This window comes from Tinamus guttatus, unplaced genomic scaffold (genome assembly GCF_059628265.1).
Source record: "Tinamus guttatus ecotype Peru unplaced genomic scaffold, ASM5962826v1 Tinamus_guttatus_pri_ptg000497l, whole genome shotgun sequence".
In the NCBI taxonomy this organism is placed as follows: Eukaryota; Metazoa; Chordata; class Aves; order Tinamiformes; family Tinamidae; genus Tinamus; species Tinamus guttatus.
In genome coordinates this window covers 3,617,341-3,644,712 of record NW_028289031.1, presented here as the reverse complement: position 1 = coordinate 3,644,712, position 27,372 = coordinate 3,617,341, and the positions used below count along the sequence as shown (strand labels likewise).

General features: G+C 39.0%; 1 protein-coding gene across 1 annotated transcript in view; it reads left to right on the top strand.

Annotated features, from left to right (window-relative positions):
• The window catches only part of CTDP1 (CTD phosphatase 1), a 101,465-nt gene extending 76,261 nt beyond the window's left edge, over nucleotides 1-25,204 (top strand). Inside the window, exon 13 of the mRNA XM_088533411.1 lies at nucleotides 24,868-25,204. Within this exon, the coding sequence (XP_088389537.1) occupies nucleotides 24,868-25,009 (142 nt within the window). The 3' untranslated portion in view covers nucleotides 25,010-25,204. The remainder of the gene's footprint in view (nucleotides 1-24,867) is intronic.
• Nucleotides 25,205-27,372: the final 2,168 nt, after the last annotated feature.

The window sequence follows — 27,372 nt, the reverse complement described above, 5'->3', positions numbered from 1 at the left end:
GGCTCAATAAAACATTTCCTTTAACAAAATGACTTTTCTTATAACTTTTGTATCAGTCCAGACTAGATGATAGATACGACTGATGGAGAAATACCTTTTTTTATGAAGAAATAAGCAAATGGAAAGAGCTGGATTTGAAACACTAATCGTAGTCTTAAGGTAAAAGATCTGAAATGCCTTTGGCTTTTGTTCATATGTGTTGTGAGCTCCTGATGCACACTTTTTATTAAATTCAACGATGAAGCATTTTGCTTTGCTACAGAGTGGTAACTGTCAGAAGCATTTCAGAAAGCCTCCAGACTTTGAAACTACACAGAGTAAAACCTTGACGTCTGGTTAAACTAAAGCAAAGTATTCATTTTGACTGTATGACTAGATAGCATATTAAAGCTATCCTTCTTCCAAAACAGACTTCTTCCAAGGTAGATTTTGCCTCTCTGTCTCTTCTTCGTTGTCTAAAAGAATGAGAATGGTGGTTTAATTATAAGTATTGTTACATAGCTTGATTAGTGATATGAACTCAAATTTCAGCTAGCTCTAATAAGGACTTGCTATTTTCATAAGCAAGAAAAGCAGAACTCAATCTTACAGAAATCTCCCAACTGTCTTTTTTTGTACCTGCTTACTAGATTTCTAAAGGCAACCTTAGCATTTTACTCCCTTAAGAATGTTTTCAGTTCTTTAAAGTGTTTTCTTTCCTTTCAAATACAACAGCATTCCCTTTCAGCAGCTGCTCTGCCAGAAGATGGAAATCATGGCTTTGTTTTCCTTCTTGCTGCCAAGAAAGCTATGCTGCAAACACCAGTGCAAAACTTTATTTATGCCTCTTCTTGTTCTTATTGAGTCAGTATGCTTGCCTTTCTTACAGCTTTTCTTCCACTTTTTGAACTTGAGACACTTGGCTTCAAAAATCTCAGGATTTAGATTTTTTTTTTTTACAGTTATACTGCCTTTTGCTCAAACTCTGTGGAATCTGGATTTTTTTTTTTTGAAAAATGCTTGAATTTCTGCAATTTTTGTCATCCATGTTGGAGATATGCTGTTTGATATTAAGAGTATTTTCAAGCAAATTTTGCGAGTATGTTTGGAATAGATGGACATTTGTCATTAGAATTGTTTTTAAAAATATTGCTGCTCCATTTTCTGATTAGGTAACTCTTTGCTTTATTTAATTAGTCAGTCTTAGTTTTGTGACTCTTAAGTCTTCCAGCATTTTTCTCTAAATGGTGTGAACAAACAATTAATGTGGTCTTTACAATATGGACAACCTAAAGATGTCAATATAAAATACTGGTCATGTAAAGCCACACTTTTGTGCCTCCTGTATCACTTCCTGTAGCAGCAGAGATGATTGAGTCATTGAACAGTCTGTCTGATAAAAGAACCTCTCCGTCAGATTACACTAGGCAGTTCCAGAAAATATGCCTTGTGAAGTTACCTTTAAGAACTACACCTTTTTGTTAGCTCTTTACATTTAAGATGACTTTATTTAGAGAGCCATTTAATGATTACTAATTGCAGAATGAAAAGTGGATGACTGTTTCTGTATTGGGTCAACACCTGAATATTCGAGAGAATGTTATACTTAACTCTCGAGAGAACAGATACTAAAGTAAACAATTATTCGTCACCATAGATAATCGTAAAATGTGTTTGAAGAAAATTTATTTTGCTATCATAAAAGCATGCAGTGCCAAATAATAGCTTCAGAGATTTGATACGGATTGTGGCTGTTCCGAATAACTTAAATTTCTTGAGGAATAGCATTTACTCTAGTCACAATAAAGAGGTCCTCTTCCATGTTTCCACTGTAGATCTCCTTCTTTCGGAATTGGAGTTATGCACTGAAATTGGCACAAAGTGTAGTGTCAGCCCATTTCCAAACCTCCCCTGTGTTTCTGGCTGGGGTTCAGCCATGTCAGTGATTGTGGGATTACACAGAAAAAACGTTGAATTTTAAAGCCTTTGTTCACTTAAAACTGTTTAAATCTATTTTCACCTTGTATAAGCAGCATTTCAGTTGAGCAGTGGTGAATTAGGTTAAATCTTACAATTGTTCAAACAATTTAACATCTCTGCATGGAATTAAGAGTGCTAGAAAACTTCAGAAAGCAATTACAGCCCATTTATTGATATTCATAATGAGATCATGAATTCACCATGAAGCCAAATGTGTTTGATAGAAGCAGCAGCTTGTTCCTGTTCTTTCCATAATTTAATAAGTAAATGCTGTTTTCCTACTTAAAAATTAAAAGACATGGTATCACTAATCCATTTTAGATTCAATAGATTTTTCTCACTGAAGTAGGAACCTACCCTGCCTTTGAAGACAGTGAATAAGAATGCTGAAGAGAAAAACAGTCCTCGACTCTGCAAAATTTAAGATCTGTGACAGGCAACCACTTCCTCTCCCAGTTGTGGAAAAAAACTGATTCCCGTTAAGGATCTGCAGTAATAGGTGACATTTGGCAGCTTGAACGTACTGCTCCTGTTCTTAAGATGAAGCAATTAAAGGAAGCTTAACATAGATACGAGGATTCCAATTTTATAGACTATTAAACTTCTGAAGTTTCAAGCTGTTGTGAAAAATTTCTGAGTTTCACAAAGAACAGCGTAAACTTGTCTCTGTAATCCTGGCTGTATGTAGTTTAATTTCTTATAAATTTTATCGAAGAACATGCAAAGACTTTATCTGGGAGAAAAAATCTATTTCAAGGAGTAAGAGAAATCGGTTGAGGTTTGCCTTATATAACAGCAAATTGTCATTGGGAAGTCTTGCAAGTCTATCACAGGTACTTTTTTTTTTTTTTTTCTGATCTTAATCTTAACCAACACTGGTAAAGCAATATGGGAACTGGTTTGCTTCCAATCTGTACAGTGCTTTTGTGACTCTTTGAGGGTGGTATTTGGAGGCATTGAGGGCTTTAAATTCCCCCACCCCTTTTTCCCCCCAAAATAGTGTACTGAATTTAATGTCCTAATTGAACACTTCATTGTATTACCTGGAGGTGGAACTTAATCCTAATATGAGGTGCAAGTCTTGTTAGTTGTAACAGGCTAGGAGTATGTTTAAAAGACTGAATTCCCTTGCATTTCTAATGGTTTGGAAGTAATTGGGCTTCTCGTATGGAGTGTATATAAGCAATTAAAAAATTATTGCCACTTCAGTTAGTTTCTTTTCCAGAAGTGAAACACTGCAGACTGAAGTCCAGGATCGGCTTCCACAGATAAGTGTTCCACTTGGCAGCACATCCTGCTGTCTTCACATGAGCAGGCTGCTCTGCAGAATTTTAATGTCACTTCTGGTTGAAAGTGATTTCGATGAAGACCCTGGGAAGGAAGAGGGCTCTGGGCAAGAGCTGCATAATTTGCTTTTGTATTCAGCCTCCAGAGAACTATCCTATCTGAAGGAGTGTTCATCGTGAACATTAAAATTAGGTTTCCATTTAGGAAGATATCTTTAATTAAAAGCTCATATGTTACCAAAATCTACATAATAAATTTGATACTGGGGCAATAGCCATTTGAAATAAGCCATTTCTTCCATCCAAAGCCTTTAAAAATAAAATGAAAAGTGTCTCTTTCCAGATGCTCCCTTCTGGGAGCATCCCATTTTGACTGACCTCCAGCCAGAAGATGGTAGATTCTGGTTCATAAAATCATAGAATGCTTAAGGTTGGAAGGGACCTCTAGAGGTCATCTAGTCCAACCCCCCTGCACACGCAGGATCACCTACAGCACGTGGCACAGGACTGCGTCCAAGTGGGTTTTGAAGATCTCCAGAGAAAGAGACTCCACAACCTCTCTGGGCAGCCTGTTCCAGTGCTCTGTCACCCTCACTGTTAAGAAATTTTTCCTGAAGTTCATGTGGAACTTCTGGTGCTTCAATTTGTGGCCATTACCTCTAGTTCTGTCGGTGGCCACCAGTGAAAAGAGGCCAGCACCATCCTCCTCACTGCCTCCCTTGAGGTACTTATAGACACTGACTAGATCCCCTCTCAGCCTTCTCTTCTCCAGACTGAACAGGCCCAGCTCCCTCAGCCTCTCCTCACAGGGCAGATGTTCCAGGCCCCTGATCATCCTTGTGGCCCTGCGCTGGACTCTCTCCAGCAGCTCCACATCCCTCTTGTTCTGTGGAGCCCAGAACTGGACACAATACTCCAGATGTGGCCTCACCAGGGCTGAGTACAGGGGGCAGGATCACCTCCCTCGACCTGCTGGAGACGCTGAATTCTCCTCATATTCTCCTCATCACCCTACATGCTCATACTCTTCTTGACTGATACCTCAAAATAATATTCCTAATTAACTTTATTTAGGTTTATAATTAAATATTAACAGCTATAAAAGTAACGGCTAAAGCATTTCCTGATGTGCGTGTAGTGGTCTTTTGTAAAAATGAATTCTGGTGTGAGGATGATATAAGTGGCGAAGAGTTATTGCATTAATTATGAAACTGCAGCTAACTAGAGATTATTCTCTTGTAAGGCAAAGGTCCTAAGCATTTACCCACAATGAACTTTTTGCTGTTGTATCAACTAGAAATCAAGGTATAATACTGTCCACAAGCCTGTTACATTCCACGTTATTGTAGATGTAGTAAGCTAAAAGGGGCTAAAAAGAAGACTAGATGGAAGAGAGAATTCAGAAAGTTATTGTGGTGCAAAGCATTTGTCATTGCAGAAATGGTCTTTAGGTAAATATTTTAATGGATGAGATCAGTAACATTACTGCCTGACAACTTCCTTCTTGCATAGCTCTTAGTTGCTTGTAGCTTTGCCAGACATAAGCTGTTAGTACTAAAACACTTTAAACTTCAGACTTGCTCTGTGTTTCACATGTTGTTGTTTCTGAAATCCCCAGTCAAACTTCAGCCTTTGCACAAGGGGAAGACTTAAGAAAAAGACTTGTTTTGGAGAACTGAAAAACAAAATTGAAAGCTAGAAGCAACTCTGGGTTTTGGGGTGGTGGATCTCAAGTAAGTGATGGTCTGCATATCACGGGATTGCCTTTTCAAGTTCCTCTTGAATGATGTCCAAAGATGGCAAAGTTGTAAGCATGTGTTACTCTCCCACTAGTTTGTTAGGTGCATGTTAGCCAGTAGTACTTGTTCACATTTTTAATTATTAACAAAGTATTTCTTGTATTTCCCACTGGACAAACTAAAAATGCACTAATAGAGAGTACATTGGGATACTAACAGTAAAGGTGTATTAGATGTTATCCTAAGAATGAGATTTGTTTTCAGTTGTAGTCTATGTAGCCTATGCATGGTTAAGATCCACTTGGTGACCTTATTTTGCCCTTTGAATTACAGCTGGATGATGTGGGGTATTAGAATACACCATATAAAACAAAGAAAAGCAGTCATCTTAAGCATCAACTAGAAAGTCTTTAATATTTAAATTTTGCAAGTTTTTGCCCAATAACCTTGAGTCATTGTAGGCACAAATGTGCAGACTACTTAACAAACCAAGTAGAATTTTCACTGTATTTATACTTATTTAAAGCTTTTTCTTGGGTTTAGGTATCATTTGTCAGTTTTTAATGGTTAGTCTTCAGTCTCTTAGCCAAACAATTAAAGTATTACAGCAGTGTGATAAGTTCTGTATCCCCATTAGTGAGGTTAGGCAGAATTTTTTCTTCCTGGAAAATGCCAAATTAATTCATAATTGCTTAAAGCTATTGTCAAATATAGCCACAGTTGAAGGCAGTGAACTCAGAAATAACCATTTGAGTTTTCTTCTACAGTGCCTCTGATCGCTTTGTTATAGCAAAACTACACTTTCCTACTGCAGCAACAGGAAAAATTTTAAGGCTTGGTTTTGATCCTGTCTTGGAAGACAAGTTACTATGCTGACCCTATAGTGCTCTTCAGTATCTTCTCAGAACATAAAAAAAAGCTAACAACTGTCTTGGTTTTAGGCAAAGTATTGCTAAGGGCTACCCAGTAATGCTTCCTGAGGGAAGGCATCACATTCGTTTTATTTGCTAGCTTGGCATTCCTGAAATTTCCCGCTGGGAAGAAATTACTGCCTAAAAACGCTGCGGAGCAGAGTTTATCCGTAGCGGCGCTTTGCGAGCGGCCGCACTCGCTGAGGAGCAGGACCCGGCTGCCCTGCGGCCTCAGCGAGCGGCGCGGCCTGCGGCCTTGCTGAGCGGCCCACCGCTGAGGCGGGCCAGAGGCGGCCTTGCCTGCCCAGGCCATTCCGCTTTTGTGAAGGAACTGAACCCGCTTTCCTGTGTCTTGTCCCCTCTTCCCAGCAGAGTTTTGCTAACATAAAACATAACAGTGTCTACAGGCCTTTCTACTGCAAAAATTGGATTGTCAACTTCTCTTTTTGGTGCTTAATTAAGCTTTAATGCTTAATTAAATTAAATCCCAATTTGCTGTAATCACTCTTTAACACGAGAGCTTTATTATTATTGTTTTTTCCACTTCAAATCAGGGGGGTGTAACTATATATACTGTGTTATTACTTGAAGGACTGCAAGGCCTATTAACATGTTGGGTCGTGGCATAGGTATCTTTTAGCTATGTAAGTTAAGATGTTAATAGAGAATGTTTCTTTTCAAGAATATTGACTGGAATACTTTAATGCAAGTGAAAAATTGTCATGGAAGTGAAAATATTTTTTCTCTTCATTTTCTATTTTATGGTATCTGATTGGGGAAACTATTCCCCAGAGGGATTTTACAGAAATGAGCTGTGCCAATTTGCTTGTTTATTAAACAGAAGTTATCTTGGTCTATATATCCTTAATTAATAGTTATTGTATTTAATTTTCTGCTGCTGCTGTGCTAACAAATAATAAATTAAATATTATGATCTCATAAAGAAAAAGTCAAGTCTAAAATATTATTAGTCATAAAACATAAACTGTTTCATACATTCAGAAAATAGCAAAAGTAAAAAGTAATGTCACTAATTGGTCTGTAATTTATTTCTAAGGTAGTTTTGAAGAATCGTCTATTTCTGTGTGTCATTCAAACTATGAAAGCAATGTTTGATGGGTTGTCACTTAAATGATGCAGGATTTGAATCCGTTGTCTGCCATAAAGTTTCTTTTGAATGTAATTTCATTCCTTTAATGTGGTAAGCCATATGCCAAGAGTGCTAAAATGATGACCGGGTAGCATTATAACCATGTGTAATAGAAAACTGTTGCTTTCTCTGTGAAGCTCTAATAGCCTTCTGTTTATAAAGACCATTATTACCAAATGTAGGTTATTTTCGCTATGAAGCTCTTGGGCATTTCTCACGTTACATGCCCTAACCTCGGCTCTAATGACTTCCCAAAGTTAGCATAAGCCACGCAACAAGGCGTGATGGTGTAATTGGTTGAGGAGTAGGGATCCTCGATGGAATAAACTAGTAGCACCAGAGTTGAGTGCATGAAGAATTTCTCTTGAATTTATAGAAAATTAAATTGAAGAAGAAATGACAATAGAGGTGGTGGTAAGCACTGGAAGGAAGTTGTCAGAAGTGAAGTCGCAGCCCATGTTTGTAGCAGGTACATGACTCTTAGAGGAGGCATACATGGTGGTAGTGGAAGAGCACTATGGTACTTACAGGTTGTGCCTCAGTTAGAGCTCTAGTTCAGGTCAGGAGTGTGCTTTTACAGTCCTCCACTTGATTGTCACCACTTTACAATGCAGTGGCGTGCATCCCAGAGGAGTTCTCAAGTGCAGGAACCGGAATCCTCCACATGGAAAAGGGGGCAGAGGGTTGGCTCAGAGAACTTGTCTGCTGTGTGCCAGCTTCTAATGCATCTTTGGTCCTTAAGACCAGATTAGAGCTAGTCCAAAGTAAAATGCCCCAAACCCAAATAACGTGGATGTCTCATCCCCAGCACCAATTCTGTTGCTCTATCTGGGTCAGCTAAGTTACCTAACAAATGCAAACACAGTCAGTGTTTATCCATAGATAGCAAGGGAAGTGGCAGCAGAAGAAAAATACTTCTGAAGAATGAACTGAAGTGTAGTAATGGTGTGGCAAATGGCACAGAGGAGTAAAACTGGAATGAAAGTAGGAAAGGAGTCAAAGGAGAAGCCAGTAAAACTGAAATGTATTGAAAAGGATGTCTGTGGCTTACGGTCACATTATTTCTGTGCTTCCTTTTAATAAAAGGCCATGTGACCCATTATTTTCTGGCTATATACAGTGTCAACTGCAAGGGTAAATGAGTCAGCAGGAATACTATTCCACTTAAACTTTACTACATGTTGAAGATTGGATCCCATTTTTGTCACTTTTGATAGCCTTATTTCAAGACAGCACACACAATTTTATGTCCTTTCTTCCTGATCATTTAGATAATAGGACCTTGTAGTACACTGATGAGTTTTACAATTTCAAATGGTAACTCTGCTTAAACTCTAAGAGCTTCACTGATGAATGGTAAAATCAGCAGTATAATTTAAATGTATGCATGGCTTAGTTTTTTATGTAAGCACTCCATTAAGATGGTGAGAAATTCCTATCTTCAGGCTTGTTAATGAATTTAACAGCCTAAATTTTCAAGCTAATACTAAAAATGAATTAGCTACAAGTTCAATTACATTGCAGATATAGTTATATTTCTAGCTGCTTATTACTCTCGTTGGTGCAGTGTGCATCTACATATAAAGAAAATCATAAAAAAAAGGGGGGGGGGCTTGAGAAAGTCTTTGATAAGCAGTGGTTGCAGTTGGTCAGCATGGAAATATATAGAAACACAGCTTTTTCTATGCAGAGAAACACAGGCACATAGCTAGACATTTGCTAGTCCAGATGAATAAAGGAATGTTTTACTTGGAATGAAAGCTGGTGGGTGCTTGTGCTTCTTGATTTTTTATAGGATTTTGTTCTAGAAACTTAGATTATCCCATGAGAAAACTCTTCTTACCAGAACTTTGCCAGGGGACCTCCTGCAAATTTAGAATGAAGACAGATTAAATGTCTGCACATATTTGAAGGCATTTCTGTTTTCTGTTTTACCATGGTCTTCTGGCATGCACAATTTTGTGGGGAGAAGTGATGCAAATCTTCAGAAGTTTTGCAAAGATAGATCCATTAATATCTTTTCTTTATAATATATAGCCCAAATTAGTTTGACTATGTTACTTTTTGCTCTGTGATCATTGATGCATCAGTCTTTCAAACACTAGAGACCAAACTATGTTTGATAATGCTTGGTATCTCCACTTATGGGAAGTGTGGGGCTGGTTGATCTGTGTAGTTCCATGAACCATTGAAAAGGCAGCTTTGTTTCTCCCTAAGCCTATTAGGGCTAGGCAATGATAAACTAGTGGCATATTGCAAATGCCATACATCATAAAAGATGATTTCTTCCTCCGGAAGGCCCCATGGCAGCTGGGGAAAAGAAGAGGTACAAGAAGGATGTGGAAAACTCTAGAAAGGATCAGATGGTTTTGAGGGGTGTTTAAGGCAGTGAAGGATGAGAAGAAATGGAAAAGTAGAAATAATTATAGTAATTTATCTGGCCATCTATCAAAGCTGTGCTCTTGTGATGGAGAAAGGACCAGCGTGCAGCTATTCTTCTGAAATGATCTGGATGTGTTTGGGTGAGGAAGAGGGAAAGCAGACCTGGGCAAAGAAGCCCCACAGAGGAATAACCATCAGTCTTCTGGGTGCCAAGGCCCTCAGATCGGTGCTGAGATCCCATCACAGGGAGATGGTGAGTAGTTTCACATCTCTGCAGGCTTAATCGTTCAGCATCAGACTCTTCACGTGTTCATAAAATTTCTGGTGAGTCTCTCATGAGTAGCCCAAAATAGTGGTGCATGAGACAGGAGTTTTCTAGAGATGGTGGCAGTGAGATTCACTGCTGTGCGGTACCATGGTAGGTGTTAGAAGGAAAGTTGGGAGCATTAAGTAAAGAGTGTCTGGACTGTGCAACTCGAGGCAAGAAATATAGCTGTGGATATTGAAAAGCTGAGGCTTAGCTGGTACAGTACAAATTGAAGTCCAGCACCTCCAAGCTTCACAACTTTTAGGATAAGCTCTGCAGTGCAGTCATTCTTGGATAGGTTATAAACCTCCCCAGAAATGTGAGGTGGCTTCACACAGTACACCTGGGATGTGTCTGGCAGGGTTCCAGTGTGCTATCTCCAAAGCGTTCTTTTTTTCTTTTCTTTGTTTTTGCTTTAATTCACTTGGATTTTGCACCCTTCTGAGAACTTGCTGTGGTGTTGCAGTATAGAAGCCATAATGCACTGTTTTGCACTGCCAAAACAAAGGCAGCTTTGTTTAGTGGATCTTTTTTCAATGAATCTTAATTATGCTTGGTTTCTCTTGCACTGTACTCCTAATACAGTTGATAACAGTTTTATTTTCTGTCGTCGGGGTTAAACTGGTCCAATCCTTGTCTACCTGGCTGGAAAGAAGGAGAGAGAAGTGACTCTAAGCACACAGTTTGGCCGCTCCTGCTTTTTATGATTGTAAAACAAAGAAGCAGTGCAGTCAAATGTGATTCGTTGGAAGGAAATTTTAATCAATAGCAGCTGGTTATTAAAAGGTGTTCCCAATAGAAATAGGTTTCTGTAGTTGTGATTGACATAATGCATCAAAGTTGGGAAAACAGGAGGGGTAACAGCATGTTCCTCTCAGCTGAAAGGTCCATCTCCCAAAAGAATTCAATAGCAGCAGCACAAATACTTGCAAACCACTCAAGTTTTCCTCCACTCTATCAATTAGAAATTATTTTATATAAGCTGTCACCTTCTGCACAGTTTTAGCATTGCTAAGTGTTTAATATTCAAAATAACCTCTCCAAATTCCTACTAAACTTCTGTGTTCATTAAGTTCTCCCAGCTGCTATGTGGATATAAGCTTCTTTACTGCAGGAAGATATGAACCTTAAGCCAGTGCCTCTCAAAGGGTAATGCCTGGAACATCCATGTTGCTTACAAGAGATATCTGGATACCTTAGCAAAAAGGCAAGTTTCATTTGCAAGGATGAGGAAAAATCTGGAATAAATCAGGGAAGAAAGGAGGGTGCAAAGTGTGCTTTATGGAAACTAATAGAAAAAGATGTAAAGTCTAAGGCATGGTATACAGCTTGAGGTAAGGAATGGGTCCCAAATTTTTTCAAACATTTCTTTAAGGTAGAAATATAATTCTTCTAAATGATAATTGCAATACAACATTGCAGATGCAAAGCTGCATATCGACCAGAGTTTCATTGTGCAAGGGGATTTTTAGATACTCAGACTGGTTCCATCACCATTTACAACAAAACCAAAATTCACAAAATTATCATGAAAGGATGTTGCATGAGTTGACAGGAAGTTTGACCTTAGTGCTGGCAGAAGCTTAGCAGTTAGACTGCCAGGAAGACTTTTATGTTATTGACAGGTCGAGGACGTTTCTTTGTTATAATTCTGTAGTTTCTGTCAGTTTTAACAAATGCCATTGTCAAGAAGAGCGGGTACAGTTAGGTGTGATATCTTTAGAAAGACAGAGATAAATCGATAGGGAAGGCAGGCTTACTCAGCCACTTAAGCTGGAGGTCCTTCTTCTAAGAATCTAGACATGCATCATGGCTACATGTTCAGCAAGAGCTATGAAGTCTGCTGGAGGAGAATCAAAGAAAGCCACTCGTCATGGCTGATGCTTAAGGATCTGGAAATACTTTGAGTTGCTAACTGATGAGTTACTGCAAACACGTAATACATTATCTGTTAATTAAGGAGAAACACATGCATTAACTGGCTGAGGAAAGAAAAAGCCTCATACGGGAGAACAGTGAGAGTGTAAACTTTCACACGTTCAGGCTATTAACTAGAGCTAAAATTACCCAAGGTGCTGGTGCACATTTAGATCATGAGATTGAAATGGTCTTGTATTTCTCTGTGTTTTCTACATGAAGCAAGTGCACAGCTTGTACAAGTTTGCTGAAAGTGTCAAGTTGCAGCACTTTCCCCTCTAAAATAGATGAGCATCTTCCCTGAGACTTTTAGCAAGCTAACTTTATAATCTAAATACCCTCTGTCCCAGCCAAGTTAACCAAGTTAACTAGCTTTTTTCAACTGTAGACTTCAATTGTAGAGTCTGGGTTAACTTCAAGGCAGCTGTATAACGTGCTGCTTGGTCATTCCTGCTACTAAGTGGGACAAGTGCTGTATTTACACACTTTAAACACATTTATAACATGGCACCTGTTCCAAGAGAGCTGCCTCTGCTCTTCTGTGCGCTGCTGCAGAAGCCCAGTACATACGTGACCTCCAAGGGCCACTTACCGAGTCTGTGTGGGAGCCCATCACTCACTGCTGTTGTAGGGTCTGTGATAGTGATCTCAGTCTGAAAAAGTTGGGTGTTATCACTAATACATGGCTTTTGTTGTGAGTGTTATGTGGCAGATGCCATAGCTGCTGTTGAAGGGAGCTAATATATGTCACTAGTGGCTTTTACTGGGTTCTCCCAGGATGAGCCCTCCTGGAGAAAACATGTGAATGACTTTTCTTCTACAGGGTTCCTAAAAAACTTAATCATTTCTTAGCAATATACACGTGCACAAAACCTGGATGTTTTTTTCAAAGCAAGCTTATAAAACTTAAATAGCAGTTTTGTTTTGTTTTTTTTTTTCCTTTTTTTTTGAGAAACAGTTTTTCCCAAGCAGTCATCTCTCTCCATATGGATATGATGTAGCTTTTTGCCAATTTTCTTTGGCATTTGGTGATATAATAAACAGGGTATTCTCCACTTTTGCCCAAATCTAATCAATTTTACATTAAGAGCGATGTAAGATGTTATAGTTCTGTAAATGTTTCTTTCACTGTTCAGTGAAAAGCTGAACAGTGGTAGTTTGACATTGTGCCAGATACTTTTAACAAGTTTTTGCGGTATCTTCACATTTCCCTCGACAATATGGAGGATTCAAATCATTGCAAGTTGTTAAAAGACATAGGAAGCATACGGCACTATATTTTTCCTGCAAAGTGATGATTTAAAATACCTATGTGTGTTCCAGACCAGGTCAGGTGGGAAGTTTGAAAATGCTTTGAAATGCAGTCTGATGAAAGTGGCCATCTGCTCTTAGCTTCTTTTACTCCCTGGTATTAAAAAAAAAGAGCTATAAGTTATTCAGATATTTAAATTATATTCAATTATAGTATTGTATTATCTTTACCAAGTGTGAGTTTGTGTGTAGGTAATATAACTTGAATTGCACATGATTATGTATATTGAGGGTATATCTATTAATGGACCAATGATTAAGTAGTTAGCAGTGGGGAGAGGCATCTCTGAAAATGTGAAAAATAGCATAAACTTCTCATATACTAAATGTTTTCAGTAACAGATTTGAAAATAATCTGTCCTCTTAGTATCAAGAGTCTTTACTAATGAACTAAGAAGTCAGTACCTTTTTTTTTTTTTTTTTTTTTTTTGCTCAATGTGTATTTCTATTTCAATATTGCTTGGCTTAAACTTCTGGTAGATTTACTGAGATTAAGTGCTAATGATTCTAATACCTTGGTGGAAGGATGGTAATGAAAGACCATATGCTACTAAGAGTCAGGAAAGTGGTATTATCGTTATTTTCTTAATTATTTTAATACTAAATAGTCTTCACATTCCATAAGAATTGTTAAATGCTGGTATTTTGAGTCATAATGTAGGGTCTCAGACCTGAGAGCATTTACCTTGGTTTTTATTGTCTTTTTTTTTTTTTTTTTTTATGTGCTAATAAACACTAAAGCTTCTAGCAGAATTGTTGCTATTCTTGTATTTCTCTGATTCCTACTATCTGTAATGATCTGAGGAATCTGTATAACCTACAAGTTCTGGATGAAGCGCTGAAATTTATCATTAACGGTTCAGTGTTTAAAGTAGAACATTTTCTGCAGTCGCTGCCTTTCATCCCTGCAGAGACATTAAACAACAGCTTCCATCTTGGGGCAATGGAATGGCTAGAGCCTGGTGAAAAATAGGGTTTTTTGTGATATATCTGCAAGCAGCACTAGTGTAGAACAGCTGAATTTCCTAGGAGTGAACTATAAAAATCAGGTACTTGTTTAAAAGAAACGTAGCTCTTTTAGAAACAGTGAAGTCTAAGTGAGAGAAGGCCTTCACAAAGGGAGAAAGAAAGGGCTGAGGAAAGAGGTAATGAAATAGCTTTTAACTTGATATTGGTTAATAAAAACAGTCATAGTAGGCAGACAATCTACAGTGCCTGTAGACATAATCAAGAGTAATACAAAATATACAAAACACTGAAATTTGTATAATTTCAGTGATACATAGCTATATATGTAATATATGTGTATAACATAGCTATATAATATGTATGTAATGTATATATTACACTTGAGTTTACTTCAATATCGATGTGTTACCTGGAATAGTAGTATCTCTAAGCCTGATAACAAGATTTTTAGTGTTCCAGATGCCCACAAGATTGGGAAGTGTTACCTGAACCGGAGGTGCCAGAATTATCAGCAAGCTCCTGCCACTTGGCCAGGCTGCTTCTCTGTTGCTGTTTCACATGTGCAGTAACCCCCCAAGAGGACCTGGCTGTGCAGACTGCCTCGGAGCGTGGTGCCTGTTGAGCAGGTCCTCGTTTCAGGCAGTTCAGCCTTGGAGTGTAATGAGAGTTGGTTTGGAGAGGTCCTGCAAGGTGATTTTATTTGCTAACTCGTGTAAGGTACTGCCTGCTCTTTGCTCCAGCCAAGTCCCTGCCTGGTATGTCAAACTCTGCTCCTATTTTTTCGTTGTTTGATAGTAAAATGAAGGAGAGTAATCTGTTGTGGTCTTAATTTTCGTTACCTTGTTTGAAGCACTGGGACTGTTTTGGTAGCGTAAGAGGCATTCAGAACCCAGAGAAACGCCTCTATACCCCTACTTCTTCCATGTATGTGTATAGCTGTGTAACTTGCTAATCATACTTTTTACATACATACATGAGCTGGTGACAGGTACCACATGGTAAGAGCAGAATCAATCGTACCTTGTTATTCTGGTCTGGTAATGGATATGAAAGGTCTCATTTCTCAGAAGCCTGTTCCATTAGATGTACAGGAAAGGCTGTAGCTAGTTTTAGGACAGTGTAATGAAAAAAAAAAATCTGAAAAAAAGACATTGTGGAAGGTGCAGATCAAACATATACTGTTTTTTGCTAGTTCAGGTTTATTCCAGAAAATACTGATAGAGTAAACTGTAGGGCTGACTGTGCATTGGATCAAGTGTTGTCAGTCAGTAAAGCTGACTTTGTCTTACTGCAGCTAGCATAAAAACAACAATCGCTGTAAATACTGTATGCAACTTACTTGACTTGGCAAGTATGTTGGCATGAGCTATTCTGATCCAAATCAAAACCATGTCTCTTAGTGATCTGGTAACACCAAGGTCCAGGTTTTATCAGCGTAGGCCTCCTCTAAGTACAAATAGCATGGTGTCTTTTACAGATACTACATTCACTTGTATAGGCCTTATAAAACGGAGGTGAAAGTCATCTAATTTGGCTAGAAAGGCAATCTCACTCCCCTGTGCCTCCAGTACATGAGCGTCACCAGCTCCCTGGTGACAGCTCATTGAAGCTAAACAGGAGAACAGCAGATAGCTGTTCCTGTCCTAGAGGACTGAAGTACCATCCCGCACAGCTGGGCAGGCAACAGAGCATTGGCCTGAGGGGACTGTGTAGTTTCAGTCATCTGGGAAAGTGGGGAGGATGGTTTACTTTTTGTGTCAAGAGAAAGCTTGCACAAGTGGATTTCTTTTGAGGATATACCTGCATGGGAAGAGCATATGTGTTTTTCCTCTGAAATAAGTGACCAAGTGTTACATTTTAAAGGAATTATGAGTCTTCCACACTCCCACTGAGATGGTGTTCTTGCCGGTGTCCATACAGAGTGGGTGACGTGGTTAGACTTTGAGGTTCTAGAATGAAATGGAGATGTTCTTAGTTGGTGTTCTTGTCTTCTTGGTAAATGAACAACGTAGAAGGATGTTTTTAGCTAATTCCACTTAATCTCAGTAATGCAGTGAAAACAGTAGCAAAGTGATGGAAGAGCAATTAAAAGCAGAGTTAAAAGCTTTGACAACATCACTGTAGCATTCTAGATAACTTGGTGTAACCTATAACATATATGGGTTAACATATATATATGTATGCTAATCTGTGAATTTTTAACTTACAAAGCAGCTGCATGAGAGAAGAAATACAGATTTAGAATTAGTAGTTGCAGACAGTATAAATCTTCATCACACAGGTATTCTGCCATCATATTTCCTTTCCTTTTTTTCCTTCTTTTTTTCGGATAGAAGTAACAACTAAATTTAGAAAAAATGTCATTATTCTCATTCTTCTCAGGCATTCTCTGTAGGATGAGAGATCTACGTGCATCTACATACAAGCAGTTTTGAAGACAGTAGTTTCTTTTTCTCTATGTTCTTCCTCTATGTACAGATATCTTCTAGGGAGAGATTTTCCTCAAATTCCTTCAAAACACTTGTATTCCAAGGTTGTTCCTTTCACTATCTAGAGAGATACAAATGTGCTAATTAAATTTTTTATGAATAATAAAAAGTTAACTGTTTGATATACAATTTGAGATAGAATTTTATAAATGAATTACATTTTTTTAATCTGTACTCTATTTATCAATTTAAGATTAATCAACTTTTCCTGTATCTTGTGGTCAGAGAAAATAGATATAAGTGAATTAAGAATACTTTTATGAATGATGATTTAATGCTGAAACAAATGCACAAAATTTAATAAGAGCAGTTCCAAGCAGGTGCCCTGGAACAGGTTTCTCAATTGTGTGGTCTCCAGTTGGTACATCACAAATTAGGAAATTATTCAAATTTGGATAAATCTCATTTTTCAATCTCTGTCCATATTCATGCAGTAGACTCAGTATGTGCCAAAGGGTGCATAAAGGTGGCTAGTCAAAGAAAGTTGTTTGCCAATTAGTATAGGAAAAGGAATAATTCAGGAACATAGGTACAAGCCAGAACCCTGCGTCAGCAATGAAACTGTAGCAAATAGCCATTCTAGCCCCCAGCTACAAGGTACCTCGACTTTGCTAGTGTTAGAAAGTGCACAGGAAAACTGTAGACATGGCACATCAGGCAAAGTGTAGCAGAAACTGTTAACCTTCCTTGAACACACATGCTTCAGCATTGCCATATTCAGAATCTGTTTGCTGGATTTGATGGCAAACCACAATTTCCATGTTGAAATGCACAAACCTCTATGCTGTTATACAGCTTTTATGAAATCCACAGAATGATTATTTAAGCCAATGATAGCAGATTCTATTTCTAGCCTCCATGCTAGCCCAGCATTATTATAAGCTTTATTGCATCTTTAGTTGTAATATGCTAATTACAATTGAATATTTCTCTTGAATATTGTTCTCAGTATTTGGATGATAGTAACACGATTGAAAAGGCGGTGGATTCTAAACACTACTTTGCCTGTGCTCAGTTATATGAACAGAGAGGAAGGACGGATATTTGACTTTTTCAAGAGAAATCAGATGCATTTTGTTTTCTGAGTTGTTAATATAAGGTATGTTTTCATACTTATAATTTGCTCACTAAATCTTTACATTTTCCATCTTAAAATTTTTATTGTACACCTTTTGGAAAAGTATATTCACTGGTATTTAGATATCCAGTGATTAGACATAAACACAGAACATTAATCTTCATCAGTATCTAATGCTATCTACTACAGTGCTTGCTGTAACAGAAATTAGGTGATACAGCTTTCAATGGACATTTTCAAGCAAAAGCCAAGTAGAGCTGTGGAGTGCTGTGAAGTATCTGAAAGCACTAGGGAAGGCTTCAAGCTTCTGCTGTTTTGGTTGATCTTTGTTTTCTCCCATTATGGCTTCTCAGAGCTGCTCAAAATCTCTATGGACTATAAATTACCCTCCTGCCCACAATTACAGGTGCTGCACAGGAGTGTAAGAGATTTTTAGAGATTAGCACTGTTATAGACGTAGCAGGTGGCCTAAAGGAGTAGTGCAGGTCGTGATCTCATCCAAGGGAGTACAAATGGTGAGTGGCTTGAAGGAGCAGGTTGGAGAATGAGCATAAATGGCAATGCCAGTGCTCTGTCCTTCTTTGATCGGCAAGAAACTTTCCTTAAGCCTCTTTTGAGGTAGATTACATAGCATTTGATTACTGTTATTGAGAGGACACAGATTAAATTGGATATTCATAGAGGTTTTGCTAGAACACAAAGTTGGTTCTTCAAAACTGTGGTTAAATTCTCCAGGCTTGGTATGTTGGTGTGCACATAGATTATTTCCAGTACCAGTTTAACAGCACGAGTTGCTGACATTTGCTCTTAGAATGGGTAATATTTGTAAAGTAGATGAGGCTGGAGAATGAACTTGATTCAAACAGAAAAGGTCTGGTTAAGCTTTAAAGAGAAATATATTCTTCTTGATTGACATGTATTTTTTTGTCTGAATACCACCTAACTCCCCTCTTGGGAGGTTATTTCAGAGGCAATAGTCTAGAAAGGGGAGAGAGGGATGTCCAGGAAAGGAGAATAGGTCATTGTACTTGTATCTGATTAAATTAGAATAAAGCGATTATATGCCAGAATGCACCTGTACATTTTTCCATTACAAAAGTGTCAGATAAGAGCCTGGCGTTCTGCATATTGACAAGGATATTTAATTTTCTGTTGTCTTCTACAAATTAGTGACAAGATCACTTGTTATACGATATAAAACTGCCAGTGTTGCATTTTCCTTTTGAAGAAACATTCAATATTGCATGTTTTCGTATAGCATCCACATAATTATTTTGAAACAACATAAAGTTAATAAAATGCCTAGTAATATTTTACAGGCGCAGTTTACCTATTTGCGATTTAGCAGTACAAACAAAATCATAGATTCAGCTTTTCAGTTGTTGTATCCAATGTAGTTATTATTGCAGTGCACTGAAAATGAATAGTCTTTAATTTTAAAGCTTTATCGCTACTGTGTTTGTTTTTTTAATTTGCCAGGCAAGAAATAATGATTTTCAATTAGCTGGTGGGAAAGGGAGCCCGTTGTCAAACTTTTCTGTTGCTCAAAATTTTTTAAAAATTTAACCTTGTTCAGTGGGATGTTTTAGCAAAATCTACTGAATAGTATCGTTGGCACATTGTATTAATTTGTGGATTTCTTTTTATTTTTTTGCAACTTTCTGCCTTCAAAAACACTTCAAGTCAGTTTTGATATACAACAGAGTATACATTTCAGAGATCTACAAAGCTGCTTTTTTAAATCATTTTAAAGGTTTTCAGCGTATTTTTTCACCATTAGAACAGTGTCCAGGGGCTCCGAGCTTTAAAGCAGCAAGAGGCTGCACTGGGATGCAGCTAGATCCCATTTTACTGGTCTGTGCTTCCCAGCACCGCTGCTCCAGCTGCAGCCGGAATCGGCTTGTTTCTGAGGGGCCATTTGCGCCAACGTGGGTCAAGCTGCTCTGCGCGGTCCGGTGCCACCCCCAGCTGCGGCGTTCGCCTTCCGGCTCCACCGCTGCTGTTACAGAGTCACAGAGCCACAGAATGGCAGAGGTTGGAAGGCACCTCCAGAGACCAACTAGTCCAAACCCCTGCTCCAGCAGAGACACCTGGAGCACGTGGCACAGGGTGGCATCCAGACAGGTTTGAAGATCTCCAGAGAAGGAGACTCCACAACCTCTCTTGGCTGCCTGTTCCAGGGCTCTGTCACCCTCACAGGAAAGACGTTTTTCCTCAGAAGTTCCTCCTTTCTATGAGTAAGACAAACTGCCAGCTGTCACACGCCAGCCCCCAAGCCTCATAGATCTGCTAGAGAGAGGCCCTGCGTCCCAGCTGGGGCGCCCGAGCAGCCTCGCGCTCGCCTCCGGGCCCAGTGCACAGCGTGGGGCCGCAGCGAGCCCGTTCCCGCTCAGAAACAGCCGGCCACGCTGGGTGCCGGCTGCAAGGCCTGCCTTCTGCAGACAAAACTATGGGTTGCCCATTCGGAAAACATCAAACACAGGTACTCCATTGGTCCACACATGGACTCCACATGGACTCCACTTCTCCTCACTGGAGGAGTCTGGAAGAAAAACAGGCCGATTTGCAGTGATCTAGAAGTTTCTTTCTCAGCAGAGTGGGGGTGAGGTCTGTGAGGATTTTGAATTTAAGGTATAATTTAAGGACAATTTCTTGTATATATTTGCTGCAGATTTCTGGAGTAATTGTTTAAAAAAGAAAATGGTTGGAAATACATTTCACTTTTAGTTCTTTTGCTTGTTAGATGTTTCTATGCTAATATAGCATTGTATTTCTTAAAAGACCATAATTTAGATGCAAAACAGACCTGAGACAATCTGTTTTCCAATTAATAGCATTTTTTCCCCCTGAGCAGTATTTATTTTCAGTGAATTGTAAAGTAAAACCTTACAATAGTAGAAGTGACAAATACTGGACCATTTTCACTGTTTTCTTCTTTGTAGCTCTGTCAGTCAACTAAATATAAATGAAAGAATAAGAGTGGAGTTTTTATTCAACTCACAGTTGTTCTTTGTAGTCATCATTTAGTGATTCATTTTAGCAGATCTAGAGCTGAATAAATCTTGATTTAAAACATTTTTCCCTGTTTTGTTTGTCACATGCCTCAACCACGCTCTACTGCAACTCTGGAATGTGTCTTCTGCTCTTATCACTTCGGATAGATACTGCTCAGTGGATTCCTCATTACCGTTGCGTAGATTAAATTTTCCTAAAAATAACTTCTCTGCATGTATACTTACAAGTGCTTTTACTTTTAATATCAGAATGATTTAAATTTGTCATTACCAATAATTTATTTAAATATCTGTATTTTTAAAATACAGTTTTCTTTTAAATAAGAATACTACTCCTAATTGGTATCATTTTTTTTACTTAAAAAAAAAAAAAAAGAAAGGAGGGGGGCTTTAGAATTAAAACTTCAGAGTATTTGTAATTAGCATTGAGAAGGAAATTTGTGGTGTGAAATCACATAAGCAGGAGTGCTTCCTAACACTGATTATTATGAAAGGAAAAGATATAATACAAAGGCAAAGAAAATATGAATTATATGAGTTTTTCATCTGAATAAGATATTTGAAGATCTAGTACAATTCAACTTTTGGAAAGTTTAATTATTTGTATATGAAGTTTGAAATATTGAGCTATTTTCCATGCATTTGTTGGTCAATAGTAGTAAAGCAAAGTTAAGCTTTAAAATGCAAAGCAAGCTAATGGATGTCTACAATATTTAGACAAAATGATTCAGCAGTACAATATTAAGAAGGAACTCTGCTTTTGGCTTTTTCACTTAAGTGGTGCGCACTTGGAAACTTGAAATAACTAGAAGTGTGCACAGAATATGGGAGAAAATACGCATTTTAAATTGTTATGTTAATGGATATACTGCCGTGGGGATGCGCCGCTTTTCTCTGGAGATAGCAATTCAGGTGGTGTTATCTGTCTTTTCAGACTCTGCAAGTAAAAAACACAGCCTTATTTTATTGATGTTCTTCCTGCATCCTTCTATCAGCATTAGGTTTGCATTTGGTTTCATAACACCCATTTAAACACTTTTTTTTTTGAGTATCTGTAAAGTATCTGAAAGATCTTTGTATCTTAATGAGAACAATACATTCTCAAAAGATTTTTCATTTTTTATAGCAGAAGACTTAATGTTTTGCTGAGTTTTCTTTTTTGTTGCTGTTGATGTCTTTTCCTTCGAGTGAGTCGAAGTCTTCATAGTGCGGTGGAATAGTGCTGTCGTTACGTGCTTTCCAAAAGAACAAGGGCTGACAACATGGTCTGCAGTTCATCTTTCACATTTCCAAAAGTCCTGTTCAGTACAACGGAGCACGAGACAGAGATATGCCAGGATCGTCCCTGAATGTTTTTCAGAATGTCTTTTTGTAGAGCGGAGCCCCAGTCTTTCATTACCTAGTTAGGTTGGGTAATTTGGGTCCCTGTATTTTGTGGATTAGTCTTACTGAAATTTGGTTGCTGTGGAGTAGCTTTATGTAAAAAGGTGATTTTGTTGCAGGAATCAATCTTTTTCGTTATCCTTTGGTTTAATTACTTAGTAAATGAATAGTTTCTCACTAGGAAATAGTGAACTGACTTTGAGATACGTGTTTCTTCACAGATCTTTTTTCCATTGAATCCTTATTATCGATTCAGATATCCATAAAATTACAGTATCTGGGCTGATTCTAAAAGGCGTATCTGGGCTGATTCTAAAAGGCTGCTGGTCCTGCCTTATTCTTTAGCACATAACCTGCAGTTTTGTGGGTCTTCCATATTGCTGGGAGATTGTTGGGTTTATTTTTCAGTAGGTATAATATTACAGGTTTGAACAGATGTAATGTTATAAAACGTATATAAAATGTTTTATATGTACATAGGTATAAAAACTGGTGTGGAGAGATGCACAGGAATGTTTTAACTGTGACCAATGTGCTATAAATTCCTTCTTTATTTCTTGGTTATTGCTAAGTGTGTAGTCCTCATCCACTACTCAGTCAACTCAAAAATAGCGCAACCTTTTTCTTCTTATGCTGAGTAAAACTCTTGCAGCTTTCTTTAATTTCCAGCTTCCTTTTCTGTAGCTAATAGTATCATTAATGACTAAAAGAGTGCTCTATCTCTAAAGGCTGAAATAATCATGAAGTAAGCGAGTGAGGCTCAAGCTACATTCATTTGTATAGTTGTTAATGGCAATGTGCTGAAATTTCTTCCTATAGGGCATTTTTTAATCTGAGTGCTTCTTGTCTGAATGGCGTGCTAGTGTAAGCTGCATGGAAACCACTAGTATATCCGAGGAATTGCTTTTTGTTGCAGGTTAAGCTGCACGGAGTGCACTATAACTCCCTCAGCAGGCCACACTTGGGGTTAGGTAGCAAAACATTCCGAATTGTACCTTGAAATGCCTTCATTTTTCCCCTCTATTTGATATTTTGCCCCCAATTAGAGTGTTAGGATTTCAGCCTTACCTCTCGAGAATATTATTCCTGCCACCTTCTGCTGAAAGAGATAGAAAAAAAAGGCAAACCCTGAGAGGAAGTTAATCAGCAAAGCAGCAGCAGTGAATCTTTTGGTCCTACTGAGGCACCATAAAAGCCAAACGGGTCAGTGTAGCACCGTCCTCTTAACGTTTTGACTCAGACTCAGCTCCTGACTTGTCAGTCTCCTTGAAAAACCGAGAGGGGAGTTCAAATGTCACTGAACCTCTACAGACCAAGCAAGCTGGTTTTCTGAGGATTAATGTTTCTGGGGAAATAGCAGCAAAAATGTTTCTGTAATAATAAATAGAATTGCCTTGTGCTTCAGTTTTGTTTAGGAGCTCATGAGTTTGAGTTTCCATCTTTACTATTTGGATACACAAAACAGTTCAAGTCTCTATCTATCAGAGGTCTTCGTTGCTCTGTGCTGTTTCTCTGCAGTTGTACAAGTAAAGGGATCTAACTATTCTTTAACCTTTTAGCCAAAAGATAAAAGATCATTTTATCAATGTTTCATTCCTGTAATTGTGTATCCATTCTCTTTTAATGAAACCCCGTCTAACAGCAGAAAGGACAGTTTATCTAAGAGGTATCCACTTTGCACCTCTTTCCCCATTTGAATATTGATCAAATGATCAAGGATGGATTTTTTTAAGGCCTTTCTACAAATCTTTAAGAATTCAATGCAGTGCAAAGTCTCAACTTTTGCCTCAGAAGTATTTTTCTGATATAAAATTCCCTCTTGGCAGAGAAAAGAGATTTTAGGATGCCGCAAGTCCAAAACGTTTTGCTTCTGGATATGCCCCAGTTGGAGCATTCCTTGGAAGTGTTTTGCAACCAGGAACACGGTGCACATCAGTTGCCTGTTCAAACTGTGCATAATTCTCAGGAGATGGCCAGAATTTTGTCCTTCAGAGTAGCAGCACTAATGCAAAGCGACAAAGCGAGCAGCCGTGTGTTACGTGCAAGGGAAGGAGGAGAGCCCTGCGCTGGGCACACGGAAATCCAGGGGATGCGAGACTGTGCAGTGCTCGCACGGAGGAACAGGCTCTCAAGGGGAAACCCCCTCTAACTCCTGGACAGAAAACTAGAAGTGATATTAAGAGATCTCCTCGTGTAAGCGATCTGAAGGAGGGGTAAATAGGTCCACCTATTCTGCCCCCTTTCAGACTTGACGGAGATGCTGGCCAGAGCGGTCAAGCAGTTGGCATTTGCAGTGATCCTCGTGGCTCTTTACTCCGTATACTCTTAGACAGGTTGGGTTTTGGTCATTTTACTCTTGACCGTTATAACACATACCTCGTGTATATGTTATAATGTATATACCCCATGTCTCCTATAAGGCTAACGCAATTCAGTTTTGCTTGTTCATTTTACTCCTTGGTTGGTATATTCATGAGTCGTGATTAGGTTGATCAATTAAGATTTTATTTTCCTTTTTTAAAAAAGGAAATTTGTGAATTTCCAAGTATTGTAAAAGTATAACGTTCTTTGATAACTCCATTCCTAGTATTGATGTGATAGATTTGTATTTATTTATTTTTAGAATATTAAAGTGAAATAACTCATTTTTCAAATAGTATTGTACTTCCTTTTGATCACTTGTTCAGAAGAATGGGAACAATAAATTAACAGCACTTTATTTTTTGTACCCACAGCTGCCAGTACATAACAGCAATTAAAAAATCAGGCGCGTGTGTGTGTGTGCAATTCGTTTAAAAGCGTCTTTTGTTTTTTTCAGATCTAGACAAAAAAGTAAGTTGAGAGACCTTCAAGGGCTCCAGGTTGTTTTCTCCTATCCAAGAATAGAAGAAATAGAGTAGGAGAGCAGACTCTGTGATAAAGAGCAGCCGGGTACCTCTGTTCAGAGCCGTTATCTCTGTTTTCTCCCTCAGGGGTCACAAGCGCAAGCTGGAGGAAGATGATGCTGCCAGTGAATCCAGCAAGGAATCGAGTAACGAGGACGAGGAAGGAAGCAGCTCCGAAGCAGATGAAATGGCAGCAGCACTTGAAGCTGAACTGAATGACTTTATGTGACATTCGTACAAAAGAGCGGATTTGTAATTATGTTTTACTTCCCATAAACAGATCAGACTTCAGATGAGTCCCTTATGTCAGTTCTCAATGTTTTTCCAAAATGCGTGTGTATATTTTGCAAAGCAACACAAGAGGCGACACATTATTTTACAAAACCAGAAGTAGATGTTTTTAAGGTGTTTTACTAAAGGAAAATATACTTTTTTAAAAGAAAAAAAAAGTGTTAAATTGGACGTGGTGTGCTATGCCAAAGACACGTTATGAGCTCTGTAGAACCTTCATGTACAGGACAGTAATGCAAAGATTTGTGAAAAAAAAGCAAGGTTTTTTGTTTTGTTTTGTTTTAACATTGCAGTCTGTGGTTTAGGAGTTAACAGTCTTCAAAAGAGAGAAGGAGATAAAAGAGATGGAGTTGTTTGGGCATCACAGCAGGAACCTGATCATCTGGTCATCCTTTTCCACAAATAAATGTTATCAACTATAAAAGGATTTTTAAAATTAAAAAAAAGAACAATTTATATTTGTATAGAAACAGAGAATGTGATATGCAAGCTTTGTGAACTCTGCACTTGACTTACCTGTCATCTGCTTCTAAGAGAATACGTAATGATCCAAACTCATGTTTTTAAGTTTCTTTGTGGAGTAGCTGGGTTGTTGGGGAAACAGGTTAGATTTTTGACTTTTCTTCTCCATAACCTGGAAATTTAGCACAGCCATACTGTGTGATCCTGTGCTGCCGTGAGAAGGATACTCACCCATTTGTTTGTTCCTGGAAAGAATGAGTGCTACTTCCGTCTAGATAGGATTTAATTTCTTTGACAAGAGACCTGATGTAAAGTTTTTGTATATTCTATTTCATATTTGACCCACAAAACAGATTTTCTTTCATTTAATAAAAACCCATTTTGTAAGTTTTGGTTTCCCTTTCCTGCATCACAAGATCCAGCACCAGCAGTTCATTTGCTCCCATCAAACACAGACACCTTTCCTTATTTTCCTTATTATCCTTCCTTTGCTCTGTGTAGAGGAGAGGGGGGAGGGAAAAGGGGGGGTGGAAATATTGGAAGCAGCTGCAGAATTTCAGTCTCAGGCAGTGTCTGAGCCAAACAAGAGAAACATTGGCTTAAAAATGCCTCTTCTTTGGCATTTGGCTATTGAATTCTCACATTTTCTAGCATCTCTTTGACAGAGCTCCAAGGTGTTGCCGAAGTATATTGTGAGCTATTGCTGTGGCGTTGAACTTTTGAGACTAGCACTGTAATTTCTTCTATATAGCTGCTTCTGCAGAAATACTTAGTATTGCCACCTATTAGTAAAACAGAGAGGATGTAACACAGGATGTAAAACAGGAGAGAACGTTGAGCCGAGCGGCTCTGCACACCGGTGCCACGGCCCTGACGTGGGCACTGCCCCATCCGCTGCCGCTCTCCAGCAAGCAAGCCAGGCCCCTCCAAATGGGGTGAACTGCGGCCAAGGAAAGAATACCCATCTTTGAAAACATGGAAATCAAAAAGGATTTAAGCAACTTAAATGCTGCCTCCTCAAGTATCAGAGGATGATTCCTTGCAAGTCAAAATTAAAAGGTTGGGTGGGGGTTATGTACTTGGTTTTCCTATGTTAAGGCTGACTAGAATGCTTTGCAGTAGTGTCAGCTGTAGGGCTCCCCATGGTGCTGCAGGTGCTTGCACTGCTGTCGTGTCAGCAACCGCTTTCCTCGCTCGCCATTGCCAATCGTCCCATCCTAGCATTCAAGTTCTGAACGTGAATGGAGCAGGGAACAAAAATCCGTAGGTTGTTTTTGCTTCGGAAATGTCCCGAGTGTGACCTGCTCGTTGGATGCTGCCTTCCCCGCGAGGACAGCTGTCTGCCGGTGTGAAAAGTCTTTCCGCCCACGTGAAGTTTGAAAGGCTTTTTGGTGAGAAAGACTGGATCCTGTCCTTAGGTTTATTTTATGGCTGCCACTTTGGCTTTAGCTCGTGGTGTCTGGGCAGGAGTCTTGGGAATGATGAACCCTCTATCGGAGCCCGGTAGACCCCGGCTCCCCGGGAGGCTGCGCGAGCCGCCTGTGTCGGCGTCTCCCATCCTGTGCGTCTGCCCAGGCCCTCGGGATGGGCAGCGCCCAGGGCAGCGGGCTGGGGAGGTGGTACTTGGGAGGCTGCTGCTGCAGTCGGCTCCGTCCAGGGGGTATCCCGGCTGCCCTCGCCGTGTTCGTGCGGGTGGCCATGAGCCAGTCACCACACGGTGCTCAGGCGTAAGAGAGGAATGGGAGCTGGGAACCTCAGAAAAGCTAAATTAACTGTCCTGCCTACCCTGCCTGCACAAAGTCCTTCGATGCATCAAATTGTCACTCACTCCCACTGACT